The following is a 13,806-nucleotide window of genomic DNA, read 5'->3' as shown; positions in this document are numbered from 1 at the left end:
AGGTATGGTTGATTGAGAGAGGGATGTAGGGTGTCTGAAACAATTATATCATGATCAGGTATCTGAACAGCCTCCACATTAACCTCCATACTCGCCCAATGAAATAGTTTAATTTTCATCCAGTAATAACTGTGTACCTTTTTTGTTTTTTCCATTTCAGGGCCATTGATGCCAGAGATCACCATAACATACATTGCAGTTTCAGCTATATTCTTTAACAGTGGACTGTCCTTAAAAACAGAGGTAAGACATTTGAAAATCACTGATGCCACTTTGTAAAATGGGTTTCAATAAATACATTTCTTATAGCTTGATATCGCAAGATTAGAGTGTGGGCTATTCATGTTTTTCTGCTGCTTTAAACAGCCTATTCAATCTAAAATGTAATTAATCGACACAAAAGGAAAGCACTGTATTCGTTGGTCTATGGTAAGCATGCCAACATTGTGATAGTGTTTTTTTGTATTCTACCAATGAACCCTGTGATACAGTATCTGTAATCTAGATATAACATGGATGAGTTACTGGCTAGTTTGTCTAGTATTATGGGATTCTATAAGAAATTGAAAAGAGTGACGATGCAGCTGGATGTCTGTAACTAGCAGCTAATTCTAATCTGCCGCAAACAAGCTGTCTCAACAGTATTCCATCAATGGACCAGTAAGGACTGCAGTGATGAAGTAGATCACTCTCAGACGGTGGTAAAAAGTTATCGGGTTATTAGTTTTCCTTCACTTGTGCTTTTTTGTATTTCAATTATTTATTGCCATTTTTCACAAAACAATAACAAACAAGAAAAGAAAGGCTCAAGCATTGCTATTGGGCTTGATTGTGGTCACATGGTGCACAAAGCAAGACACCTCATAAATAGGGGGTGGGCAGAACTTGCGAGTTTCACTGCGCGGAATTCCACAGTTACAGAAAACCTCTGCGCAATTCCATGGAATTCCGTGAATGGGTGGATAATATGCTGCACGTGCTGCAATTTAATGCCGATAGTGCGAGTAGCGATGATGATCTGCACGGATGGCACCATGCATTGCGCAAGAGCGCACAGCCATTTGAGTTGCTTTTGCTATTGCTCGAGTAGAAAATCTACTCGAGCGGCAGCAAATCTACTCGAATGACTGCCTTCTGACTGCGACTGCTCGCAAACACCGCTGCCCGCCCATGTTAGAAAATCACCCTAGCGAACATCAAATCTCGCTCGCATATTCTGGAGCCTGGCAGGAGAAAAATAGCACCATGCAGCTGTTGGTGGAATTTGGCCAGAATTCGTCATTGAAGAGTAACGCAGAGAGGCCAAAGAGAGTATGCATAATCCTTGCCTTCGAGTTGTTAATAGGATTGAAACTTTCCGTTATGAAAGCTAGGACATTTTTCATTCTGGGTAAAAAAAAATGCGGGTGAGAGCCACGCAAGTTTTTCCGCCCTGGATTTATCTAGGTATCTAGTTTTAAAATGTTTAGGTTTGCTAGGTTTTCCTGGGTGCCTGCTGTCCTACAGCCCAAAATCCACAGCTAGCCACATTGGAAAAAGGATAATTTTTCAGTGGAAAAAGTGTGATGTGTCCATGTTGTCTTTTGGTCCCTTTCCTGTTGCAGACGTGTGGAAATACAGAATATTTGAAGATTTGTCATTATCAATTCTATCTCTCTGCAGCTGAGCCTTCCAAATTTAAGCTAGAGTGTAATAAATAAGACATTTTGAAAAAGCCCTCTGAATTACATGCTAGTATGGGTACACACAAATTCAGATTTATACAAATAACCACTGCTCGTAAACTCTGTATCTTGTGTCTATTTCAGAAATGCACAGGTTTCTTTGATACCCATTTTTTACTCTTTATATTTGAGCATGTGCATTACTCTATACCCTGTGCACAATTAAAAAAGCCATTGCAAGGTGCAGTTCAGTTGTTGGCTCTGTGTACCTCGTGTTCTTGGAAAACCTACAACCCTTATATATCCCTCAACTAGAAGGATCTAGTGGACATAATGGTATATTGCTTTTTGTAAATCTGCCATAGTGAGAAGAAGTTACAAATGAAAACGTGGTCACAAATGGCCATTTTTCCCTACTCATTTTAAATATTTTTTTTATTTCAATAGTTTCTTTGGGATCTACACATATGACCCATGCTGAGCTCAGAATATCTCTGCTTTTCAGAAATCTATAGCTTTCCAGGATCACCAATCGGTTCCACCCTAGTTTCTATCACAAACTGGAAGTATGTTGAAAAATTGGCTACTACTTTGATAAATACCAAAACTGTGGTTAAAAAAAAAAAGGTTTTTTTATTGTGCTCTGCATGTTCCTGAAAGTTGGGAAGATGATGAGTTAAGCACAACAAAGAAAACGCTGGTGTCATTTTTAGGGAAAAAAGACACTTTTTTTGCCAAGCACTTTTTTTCCCCAAAAACCATCGAGGTATATTTTGCCTATTTTCTAAGTCCCCTTTAAGGTTATCCACAAGTCCTGGATGCCTTTAGAATCCCCAGGATGTTGGAACAAGCATTTGCAATGCAATAGGTCTCGCATTTGCACGAGTTTAAGCTATTGGCATTGTAAATGACCATGCCTTTTATTTATGTTTTAAAAATCAAATATAAATAAAAGGCTTTGCCATTTACAATGCCAATAGCTCAAACTTGCATAAATGCAAGACCTATTGCATTGCAAATGCTTGTTCCCCAAGCAGGCTGGTAATGCAGAGAGACATGCCCTGCTGGTCCCAGCAGGATAACAGCTTGCCATGAGCAGGCTTAAGATTGTGATGCTGTCGAATCGAGCACACCGTCTACTCACCAATAGAGGCCTCGATGTCTATTGACAATTTAATGACAAAAAGTCTGTCTGTCTTGGAATTATTTCCTTAAAATGTTTCTTGTGTGTATCCAATGGTAGCTCGAGTTCCTACTCAATAATTTATTTTGGCCTTTGGGATTATTCAGCCGTTTTACTATCAAAATGCCACCTTGACGCTTCCAGTTTTATTTGTATAGGGAATGTGTGCGCATAGGGGTGTTAATGGACGGAGCAGCTATGCAGACATCTGTGTTGGACTAATGCAGCGCGCATAGAGGTCATGTGCAAAGCTTGCTTGCATGTATAGGGGTATTTGTAGAGTTCTGTTGGGGCAGAGGGCATGTGCAGCAGGTATTTTGTGTGAGGTTGGCACGTGCATGGGGTATGTTGTGCAGATGTATGAGTATGAAGGGCAGCAGTAGAGAGATACATTTGTTTCTAAAGCACGTAAAAAGAAGTGTGTTGGTTTACACCTACCATGTGCATTTTCTTTATTTTACAGATGCAATGTGCAGGGCCCTAACACAAGCGATGGAGACATATTTTCCCCCAATCTCTAGTTTGGCATTAAAAATAGCCATTATGGGGTGCCATGCCCTCTCAGACACTTGTGCACTGGTGCCACTGGACCTGTTGCATTATTGATAGGAAGGCTCCTGAGCATGCGCACAGGGTCTAGTTGTTGCTGTTCAATGGGCATGCCCCATGTGACTGTGCTGTTTCGGTCACTGAAGGGATATTCGCTGAGAGATGTTTTGTACAGTGGTAAGGTACAGTTGGTGTGGAGCCAGTTGTCTTGGTGTGGGGCTTGGAGGCGGTGCTTAGGTTCCGCTAAATGTGTGTACAGAGAACATTTGGAACGAGTTGTGTTGCTGTACTTCATCTTGTGCAGAGGATTTTAGAAAAATGTAGTGCAAAATGCCACTATAAATGCAGTTGTGTGCCTCAAAATATCCTTTTTATACCGCAGAATTTTCAAATTAATGCCACAATATCCTGGTGGTGCTTGACAATTATGATCGTAAGCACGCAGTAACAGAGTAAAACTGTACTACTATTGGGCCTGCCATCCAATTAACCCTGGGCTTACCCTTTAGTAGCTATTAAGGATACCATTTCACATTACTGGACCCGCTAACCCAGCAACTCCATGCCACTCAACACCTCGAGCACTGCACAGAATACAGCTTTTTCTCCGGCCATCCACAACTCCTAGTTACTAACAACCCCCCCCATATATTAACTGAAGATTGCGGCTGCCTTCACAACCCACCTGTGAGACCCTGTTCAGTCACAGGCTGTACTCCCCTCCTCCAGTCACTGAAATAGCAGGTGTCCTTGTTACACAGACTCCAGCGCGACACCCTCCTCTTTGCCTTCACCCCAAGTAGCAAGGTCCTCGCCACCACTAGCCCCACCTTCCCTGATCACCCATAGGCTTTGCTATTCCGTTAATGGCTGCTATCGTCGACGACCCAGGGAAGCGGTCAATCGGAGGGGCAGCTGTGTCACCCCAGACCCTGGAAGGCCTGATGAGGCCTGGATAAAACTCCAGCCAAAGCTGTGACCCTCTTAACGGCTCAAGGCGCATTGTCTGCAAAGGAGCAAAGACAGCAATTGCCGGTGAAGAGGATTAGAGTCCCTCTGGGTGGCTGCTCCTGGCGCTACACAAAGAGCTTGCACTCACTGCATCTCCAGCAGTCCATGAAGAAAAGGTCACCGACAAAAGAGGCAGCGTGTTTTCTTCTCTAGTCCCCTGGAGTGCCAGGCATCCACTGGTGCCAGATGCGGTCCCTTTAACCGGGAGACCGCGAGAACAACATTCTGCAAGACAATTTAATTGGCGAATTACTGTTCTTCATGGTAGGACATGGGTTTCGAGAGCGCTGGACTTCCTAGCCAGTACATTCATGGGTCAGTTAAAGGGACTGTGAAGTTTTCATTACAACAATCTCCTCTACATCCTGATTACTGGCTTATGCAGTATGCTGCTTGTCTGCCATTTACGCCCTCTGTAGCGTTTCCCACAATCTGACAATATTTTCTCACGAACTGTAGTTCTCGCTGAAAATAGATGCCAATTTTATTCCCTCAGGAACAAACTTTACCTTTGTCTTGCGACTTTGAAAGTGGATGGGTGTTGGTTCAGGCGCGAAACACCCATTGGGCTCACAGGGCTTCAGCCCCCCCCCTCCCGTCGTGTGTGTCAGTCCGGGCTGACACGTCTTCGCGGGGTGGCGAGCATCTAATTGCAGCCGCACCTGAGTACTTAACAGGTCTTTAAAAGCCCATTAATTGTAAATGAGGCTTTTGTTGTGTTCACCCATTCTTACAGCCACTCTGTCTGTGGTTTGAAGAATTAGCCCCCCCCCGAAATATTTTTCAGCCCCGGCCCCCCCGCCCCGAAATTTGGCTCTAGTTGCCCGCCTGTGTTGGTTACCTTCTTCCCTTGAAGCAACTTAAGAAGAGCAAACTTCCACATTTTGAAGTGAAAGTTTACACGAAGAAAAATGTGCGACCTATGAGCATTAACTGTATAATTGATAAGAATTACATGAAGCTCACAAGTGAGACATTTGCACACCGATAACACGTACCAAGCAATCCACACAAGCCACATCGTGCAGCCTCCTTTTAAAAAACAGAACACGGTTAAGATTTTAACAGAACGAGAGAGCGCGACACACAGCGAGCCATGTGGTTTCAATTATCGCGCCCGTGTCTGGGCACGATAATTGAAACCACATGGTGGCCGTGCGGGTAACCACCATCAATAGGCCATGGGCGGAGCAATGTGCCCGCCTTTGGCCAATTGCGTGCGGTCTTTGTTAAAAAGACGCACGCAAAGGTCAATAGCGTAGGACAAAAGAAAAAGCACACACATGGTCGTGGCCGTATGTGAGGGCAACCCCTACATAAAGTCGTTGGCAGAACAGCGCATGCGCGCTGTTACAGACTCGACCTAAAACAGGGCGCAAACTTGGCATGGATATCTTAAGTGGAAAAAAAAGTTATGGAGTCCTCAGGATGAACTACCCCAAATAGCTGAAAAAGGGCTTGGCATTCTAGGGTGAAACGGCTTAGCAGCCAGGGGTTGAAAGTGGTAATAAGTAATGAAATGTATTTATATAATTCTATACATTTTTAACAAAGTTTACGGAGTATGGCACTTTTACCTAGAAAGTACTCTGGTAGTTACAGAAACGAAATGTGTATAGTTAGTTACTGCCCTCTGTTCAATGATTTCTTGGGGAATACCGCCTGACTGCCTGTCGCTGCCAAGTTTGTTGTTTATATTGCTCTGTTTTCTCTGCACATAACTTACTCATACGAGAGTTGTACTGTGTGTTATATATGGAGATGTATGCCTTGCAGTTCCGCTCTGGAGCGGAGTACATGGACAAACATTGAGGCTGCAGCGATACCCTGCACTAACAGCCTGAAATGTAAGAAGACAAGGAATTCTGTTTTCATTGCTCTGTAAACCTGTGGGACAACATGTGATGTGGTCCTTGTGCTAATCTGAATAAAAGAGAAGTTAAAAAAAGTGTTTTACAAAAATAGTAATTTAAATGTTCTACTGTATTTAGCGTTGAACCATTGCTTGCCTCTGCAGTCTGCAAATGTACATGATAATTAGAGCGTGTGAAACACATGCTGTAGTCACTTTCGGAAAGGCAACCTGCTTACTTTTTGATTTACCTCCGGTTGAACAAATAAGAGAATTCATTAATGACCTAACAGCAAATCTCTTCTTGCTCTAAAATGTGGTGAAAGTCCACTGAGAGACCCTCTGTTATCATTGCCCACCTCCCACCACTCAGCCTTCATTCAGACCAGTTCTCTGCTTCAGGGTTCCTCTGAATGGATGTGGACTCTTTACCGCTATCAGACCTTTCCTATATCTGAGAAAAAAGCCTGTGTTGCAAGATCACCCCTACACATATTTATTGGGCTCATGCAGCTGGTTTTTCAAATCTGAAGGGTACTGGGACCAGCTGTCCCAGTCACAGTGCCTGTTCTCTGACCCTCCAAATGCTTATGTGATTGGCCAAATAGCTGATTGGTCTAAGCAACATTTCCTATAAATCCCTAGTAAATGGTACTATGAGTACTCAGCGCCTGTAAGTTAAGTATCACTAGTGGACTGCAGTACTTATTGTTCCACCGCTACAGTGATGAAGTAATACTGTGACTTTACAAAATCACCCTTTTGCCTCGTCAAGACCCTTCCTTTTTAATATTGATAAGCCACCCCCTAAGGCAGGCCTCAGTTGCCTCTTGTCAGGGTACCTGCTATTAGAAAGAACAACATGTATATGCACAGTTGCACTTGACCTAACTGTGACAAATCACATTTGTCGTTTTAATGTGTAGAAGTCGATAGTGCATGCCACTCCATGTTAGGCGATGGGGCTTACACTTAAGCAATGCTAACTTACATTAGGGACTACCAAAAGTAGAACTCCAATGTATCAAATTAATTGTTACATTAAATCCCACCCGTTTCCAGAAACTTATTTGAAGTAGCTATTAAACAGTGACTTTAGAAAGCCACCAACTTTCTTCCAAAGTTTTCCAGTAGCTGTTTCTGATGAAACCAGATGCTGTCCCCAAGACTACTTGCTGACGGCTTGCAGAGAAGCGTGAACGACCCTCAGAAAAGGGATAGAAAAGACCTGTCAAGGGAGGAGGTGTAATCTCTGCCGGGCATGATGACCTGAGAGAGTGTGGACCACAGATGGCGAGCTTCCGAGAGGAAGTCTCCTCTAAAGGACAAATGCAAAATACATTATCTCTGGGCTTCCCTTTCCTTCAGGTAGACAGGCTGGCATTTCTCCTAAGAGGGAAAAACCTGCCCTAGTACCAGTTTTCCCGAAGGAATGGCTCATTACGCTGGTTGCACATTAGGGCTGTGCCCAAGGTGCCACTGAAGGAAAGAAGAGCTGGACTCTTGTGTTTGGGCCTAGAGGAGAACCCTGGGATTGTTTTATGCCAACCCCCCAGGAAGTGATGTAAGGTGGGCAGGGTCACGTTGTGGTAAATGTTACCCCATTGGCTTGCGAGTCCTCCCACCCCACACTCTAGAAGTTGGCACCCCGCCTCCAAAATTAGTTGACTGCTGAAATCATGGACGACAGAGATGAACTGCTCCTGCTGAGTTGCTGGGCTGCTTCAAGAAGGACTGCACCTGCTTAGTCCCAGGATTTCATAAAGAGTGCTGAGTCTGCTGTTGAGTGAGTGAAGAGAAACCCCAAGGGCAAAACTAACTGGATGGACGGAGCATCCGAACTAATCAAACACTCACACCCAGTCAGAAGATCTGGGTAGAATTCATCACCGTTCTTTAGCCCACTCTGCCACCCCAGTCCAGACATGGCTATATGCAAATCAGTCTGACCCTGTGCCTCATGGGAACAGTCCAGCCCGAACTGCCAAGCCATGCCTTCCCTGGACCGGAAACAAGCTTCCGAGGACCGGTTTCTGGCATTACAGCCGTCTTCAGCCCGGCTTGCTTGAATCCAGTGGCAAAGTGAGCAAGGGACTCACGTCTGAGCATACCCTGCCACACTTATGGCGGCCAAAAGAGGTACAAAAGGGGGTGGTGATGGACGGAGCATCCGAACTAATCAAACATTCACACCCAGTCAGAAGATCTGGGTAGAATCCATCACCCTTCTTTAGACCACTCTGCCACCCCAGTTCAGACATGGCTATATGCAAACCAGTCTGACCCTGTGCCTCATGGGAACAGTCCAGCCCGAACTGCCAAGCCATGCCTTCCCTGGACCGGAAACAAGCTTCCGAGGACCGGTTTCTGGCATTACAGCCGTCTTCAGCCCGGCTTGCTTGAATCCAGTGGCAAAGTGAGCAAGGGACTCACGTCTGAGCATACCCTGCCACACTTATGGCTTCCAAAAGCGGTACAAAAGGGGGTGGTGATGGACGGAGCATCCGAACTAATCAAACACTCACACCCAGTCAGAGGATCTGGGTAGAATCCATCACCGTTCTTTCGCCCACGCTGCCACCCCAGTTCAGACATGGCTATGTGCAAATCAGTCTGACCCTGTGCCTCATGGGAACAGTCCAGCCCGAACTGCCAAGCCATGCCTTCCCTGGATTGGAAACAAGCTTCCGAGGACCGGTTTCTGGCATTACAGCCGTCTTCAGCCCGGCTTGCTTGAATCCAGTGGCAAAGTGAGCAAGGGACTCAAGTCTGAGCATACCCTGCCACACTTATGGCGGCCAAAAGCGGTACAAAAGGGGGTGGTGATGGACGGAGCATCCGAACTAATCAAACACTCACACCCAGTCAGAAGATCTGGGTAGAATCCATCACCGTTCACCGACAGAGTGACACCAGGGGCTATTGGACTAGCTCCCTTTTAAGCCACCGGGCCATAAAAGGCTAAAGAATACTGCTTTTAAGTGCCCAGGTTGTTTCCGACCAAAGATTCTCCATATCTGTGCTGGTGGGAGATGACGTCCTGACCCGCCACAATGTACCCACCAAGTCCTGTGCCCATGATTGGTGATAGAGTCTAACCTTTCCCTTGCCCAGTTGAAGCTCAAGAAAATACAGAGAAACCTGCATTTGGAGATCTGACTAGTTGACCAGTCGCAACTAAACTCGCCTGCGAATCTCCTGATGCATGCTGGGAGAAAGAGTCCTCAATCCGAGTCGTGCTGACAAAGTTGTGGCTACTGCCAAGGAAGCCTGTTCCCGAAAGGACTGCATCAGGAGAGCATAGAACTCCAAAAGAACCACAGGCTACTACCAAACACAGGAACAAGCCGACTCCAATGTAGCCTGTTTCAGAAGAGATGCACCTGTTATCCTCGGTGGGAAAAGTTGCTGGTTTGTAGGTAGCCTCAAACTCTCTAATAGCAATCCTATTTTTCTAGAATCATAGCAAACCGCTGAGTCAATTGCAAAGATTTATTTCCACTTTATTCAGCTTTTTAGTAAACCTTTAAAAGTCATAAATCTCCCTTCCCTCTGATAGGTTTTTGTCATGTTGTATATTTAAAAATAGTCTATTTTCATAAATTGGTGTCAGATTTTTATTGCGTAGGATTTTTGTTTACTTATTGGTTGTTCTGGTACTTCTAAATGCTTTGCATGCGTTCCTTTGATCACACCTGACTGCTCTATGCCTAACCTATCAAGGACTGAGGGAAGGTTTTATTAAAGTAATTAACTGGCCTCTCAGCCACAGCACATAATAATCCAGTTTGCTACCCTATATACAGCGTATGTTTCCTGCAATGTGGTAGCACCTAAAACAAATCCATGCATTCTTGGTATTAATTGCTTGGGAATTATCAATGGATTATCATCGGATCTCACTGACATTTTTTATAAATTTGGACAAATTAAAGCTCATTCAAACTCCCTGATGAAGAAAATAGCTATAATGCCCATAAGTTTCCGGCGAATAAGCTTCCTGGCAGCACATGTACTAGCGGTAAAACCTAGTGTGTTAAAATTATTTTTTCGACACTGTTTCTGGTGCTGCCATCAATCTATTCCGACCAAAGAATGTGTGAAAATAATAATTTGTTTTTAGATATCGTGCTTTGTACTGCGCTAAATGGTGCTTTATGAAGGTGTTGCTGTTACCGAGTTCAATGTTACTCAATTTACCGACGGAGTAAAGGTGAGCTTACCTTGCATAAATTTGAATTTCCAATTCATGGAATGCTTCAGCAGTGAAGGTCAACTTACTGAACTGTCCTGCCAGCAGGAAAAACCGGTGTGTCGGAATCTACATGAGCTCACCTGAAGGAATGTAGCCGAGTATATGGCTGTAAATCTCACCTTTGTGTTTTTTTGTAATGTATTTTTATTTTGAAAACAGTGTAGTTCAGGGCAATATACGGATCATACAATCCCTAAAGAGCAATGCTTGCATAATGCAATGCGTGTTTCAAAACAGCTAACTTCATTTCCCCTCCAAGCCCTTTCACAAACACAACAAACACGGCATCAGTTGTTTCGTTAGCATACTACTCCAAGACCACACACAAAACAGCTGCTAATGATAGGTCCACTACCCCCCTCTTCTCCTCCCCCCGTGTGAGGTCTGTCAGGTTGTCCGGCATTATTTTTTTATCTCCAGAAAGTAATACTTAAGCCATTTGCCCCAAACCTTCTGACATTTTCTCGGGCATCTCCTGTTGGCATACGTAGGTTTTCAGCTGTCGTATACAAGTCCATACCTCTCTTCCACTCATCTCTGGTAGGGCAAACCTGTGACCCCCCCAATGTCTAGAAATATAAATCTCGCCATTGTCGCAAATGTATATCCCCAGCCAATTCCGTTGTTCGTATAACTGCACAACATACCCAGACATCAATACGCCTGGCATGGCCTGAGCGCCCTTCATTGCCTTCCGGTGGTTGAGAGGATCCAATTGAAATCACTTTGTATTGCCCACAGGGCACTCCTTTTCGAAGGGCCTTTCATCTCCTGATCGTTGATCTGCTCTTATCTTCCCTGGAGAACTTTGCAGTCCTCCAACCCTCATTTGACCAAAGTACCTTTGGTCAGAAGAGCAACATACATAGGGCAGTCCTTTGCATACAATGCGAATAATTGTAGAACAGCCTCCCCCACTATCTGGGATCAGCCAAAAGGAACTTCCTTTCCATAAACTATTAAAGACTTGGCTCTTCCAGAATAGGTCTCTTTAAATCTCCTTAATGAGTTTGTGCCACACTATCAGTGCTGGGATGCCTACGTGTAGCTATGGGCTCTATAAGTGCTTTATAGAATGGAATAAGAGATCAGTTAAAAACTGGAAAACAAACTGTTCAGGTTACTGTCTATAAAATGCCTGCCGGCATGAGAAAAAGAAAAATGGACCCAATATCGTTCACTTGAAATTGGAACCTTTTGACGTATAGTGCTAACTGCGATCTCATTCACCTATAGGGGTACTTGTGTCGGATAACACTCACTGTGATCTTATTCACCTGTAGGTGCTTGGGTCAGGACAAAATGTTTCTTTAAACAGCCCATGTAAGGAATAGTTTGCCAACAATGTCAGCTTCTGAAATGCAAGAAAAATATTTCATGTATATCTGTAAGCAGTACCAGTTTACCTAGGATACAGATACAAGCAGTATCTCTATAATAGAAAACATTCTGGGAATGTATAATTTACATCTTCCAGAGCTCTTAGACCTTGTAGAAGAAAAAAACACCACCTTAGAAGAAACTGCAGTAGAGTGTTTTTCTGTCAGAACCAGCTGTGGAGAAACATTAGAGCTGTACCAAGCTTTGAAAACTAAGGTCAAAAAGAGGTTGAGGACCAAACTCATCAGCTGAGACTGATAACCTTACCTGGTGCACTTGCAGTGTTCCAGAACAGTAAAGCATGCGTGCAAAACCAGAAGAAAGTTCAGAGCATGAAAACGCTACTCGGTATGCAGAGCCATTGCATGAGAGGATTCCTTTTGCACTGCAACGTTCACCAAGGCTGAATACAAGCTGTATTTGTCTGTGCAGCTTGGAGAGCAGTGCTCCTGTAAGAATTTAACTGTTCATTTCTTTACATGCACTTCTGATGGTAATTTCCTTCTGTGCCATCATAGTGACTGCCAAGCATCTGGTCCGTCAGCCAGCACCTCTTAAAAGCAGGGCTTCATGCGAAGACTTTTCAACTCTGTTCTCGAGAATCAGGCCATCGGAGATTGAGGGGGTGATGAGCTTGGCGAACAGGGTATTTCATCGTAAATGCGATGGGGTACCCTGTTCGGCAAACATACGGGCGACCTGCCATATAGATCGAATGTCAGATTTCTGTTGACTGAGCCCCCATTGACTCCGTCGACAAAAAGCTATCTCAGACAGCCCGACGAAGTAGAGGCCGCAGATTAAAGCCATCACACCTTTCACTCTATTTAGAGTGGAAGGTCAGATTTTGTTTTTCTGTCCGCCACTGCCAGAAAAAACCTGGTGGTGAGGGACAGACCAAAAATAATGACCGATGACCCACACCCTGTGAGAAAACTCTTATGATGTTGGGGGGGGGGAGGTCATTAGCATTTTGACTTTTTAATAGCACTTTGGGAGTTTGTTTTGGAAAAACAAAAATGTTAAAAGTTTGGTGGATAGCCATCAATGCCAGCAGCCATCCACCAAATATTTTTGTACTTTCAAGAAAACCACCATGATTGTGGTTCATACATAGATGACTGCTGGGCTGCCGGTCATCTCTAAATATGAGATAATGCCATCCACCGGTGTGGTGGTATTTAAATTATCTGGCACTCTGATGGGTGGTATTCTGCCCTCTGGGATCTCGACCAGGCCCTATATGTGTGCTGTGGAAAGACAGTAAAACAACTGACATAGTACTTGCAGGACTTCTGAATCTCTAATTGCTTGTCCCAAACAGTGGGTTGAGTTTTAATACTGCTATAGGCTCCTCTTTTGGACCTGGTGCTCAAGAGTTTTAGCAGAACTAGTGAAATCTATAATCAACACCAGTCTAATTTACTGTCCACATTTGAGATTTTAATTATATCTTACATGGGTTAACCGACGTTCTCCCACCTCCTTTTGGAACACTCGCTCTTTACCATACTGTGAAATTGCACAGGAGCCCCTGTTCCAAGCTGTCATGTGCAGGACTGTCTAATGCTTTTTGGCCACCACCTTACCTGACTGGGTCAAAATAGGATTTCTCTCAGATTCTGACTGGTGCCTAAATGTCTAGGAGGGCCCTGGGGATTAATAGAAAGGATTCTCCTGGGCATCTCCAAGTTGAAAGAGGTAGTGCTAATCCAGCACTTTGTTCTGCCAACTGTTCCTGTCCACTCCCAGATATCCAATCACTGTTAAGTGGTCAGCAGTTAACACCCATTGGCCATTCCTGTGTTCAGAGGTAAGTTATTGTCCACTGAGACAGAGCTGTTATCTCACCCAGCCAAAGATGTGTGCTCAAGATCTGGAAGTATGATATATGACCGAATGGGTTTTCTCC

At 44.3% G+C, this 13,806-nt stretch overlaps 1 protein-coding gene across 2 annotated transcripts in view; it reads left to right on the top strand.

Moving 5' to 3' along the window:
* The window catches only part of SLC10A7 (solute carrier family 10 member 7), a 757,514-nt gene that overhangs the window by 90,705 nt on the left and 653,003 nt on the right, over positions 1-13,806 (top strand). For both annotated transcript variants that reach the window (XM_078676893.1, XM_078676894.1), the window contains exon 2: positions 161-243. In XM_078676893.1, the coding sequence (XP_078533019.1) occupies positions 161-243 (83 nt within the window). The remainder of the gene's footprint in view (positions 1-160; positions 244-13,806) is intronic.

The sequence above is a fragment of the Lissotriton helveticus genome, chromosome 2_1 (assembly GCF_964261635.1).
Source record: "Lissotriton helveticus chromosome 2_1, aLisHel1.1, whole genome shotgun sequence".
Classification (NCBI taxonomy): domain Eukaryota; kingdom Metazoa; phylum Chordata; class Amphibia; order Caudata; family Salamandridae; genus Lissotriton; species Lissotriton helveticus.
Note: the sequence above shows the minus strand (reverse complement) of the source record. Positions and strands in the feature narration are given on the sequence as shown.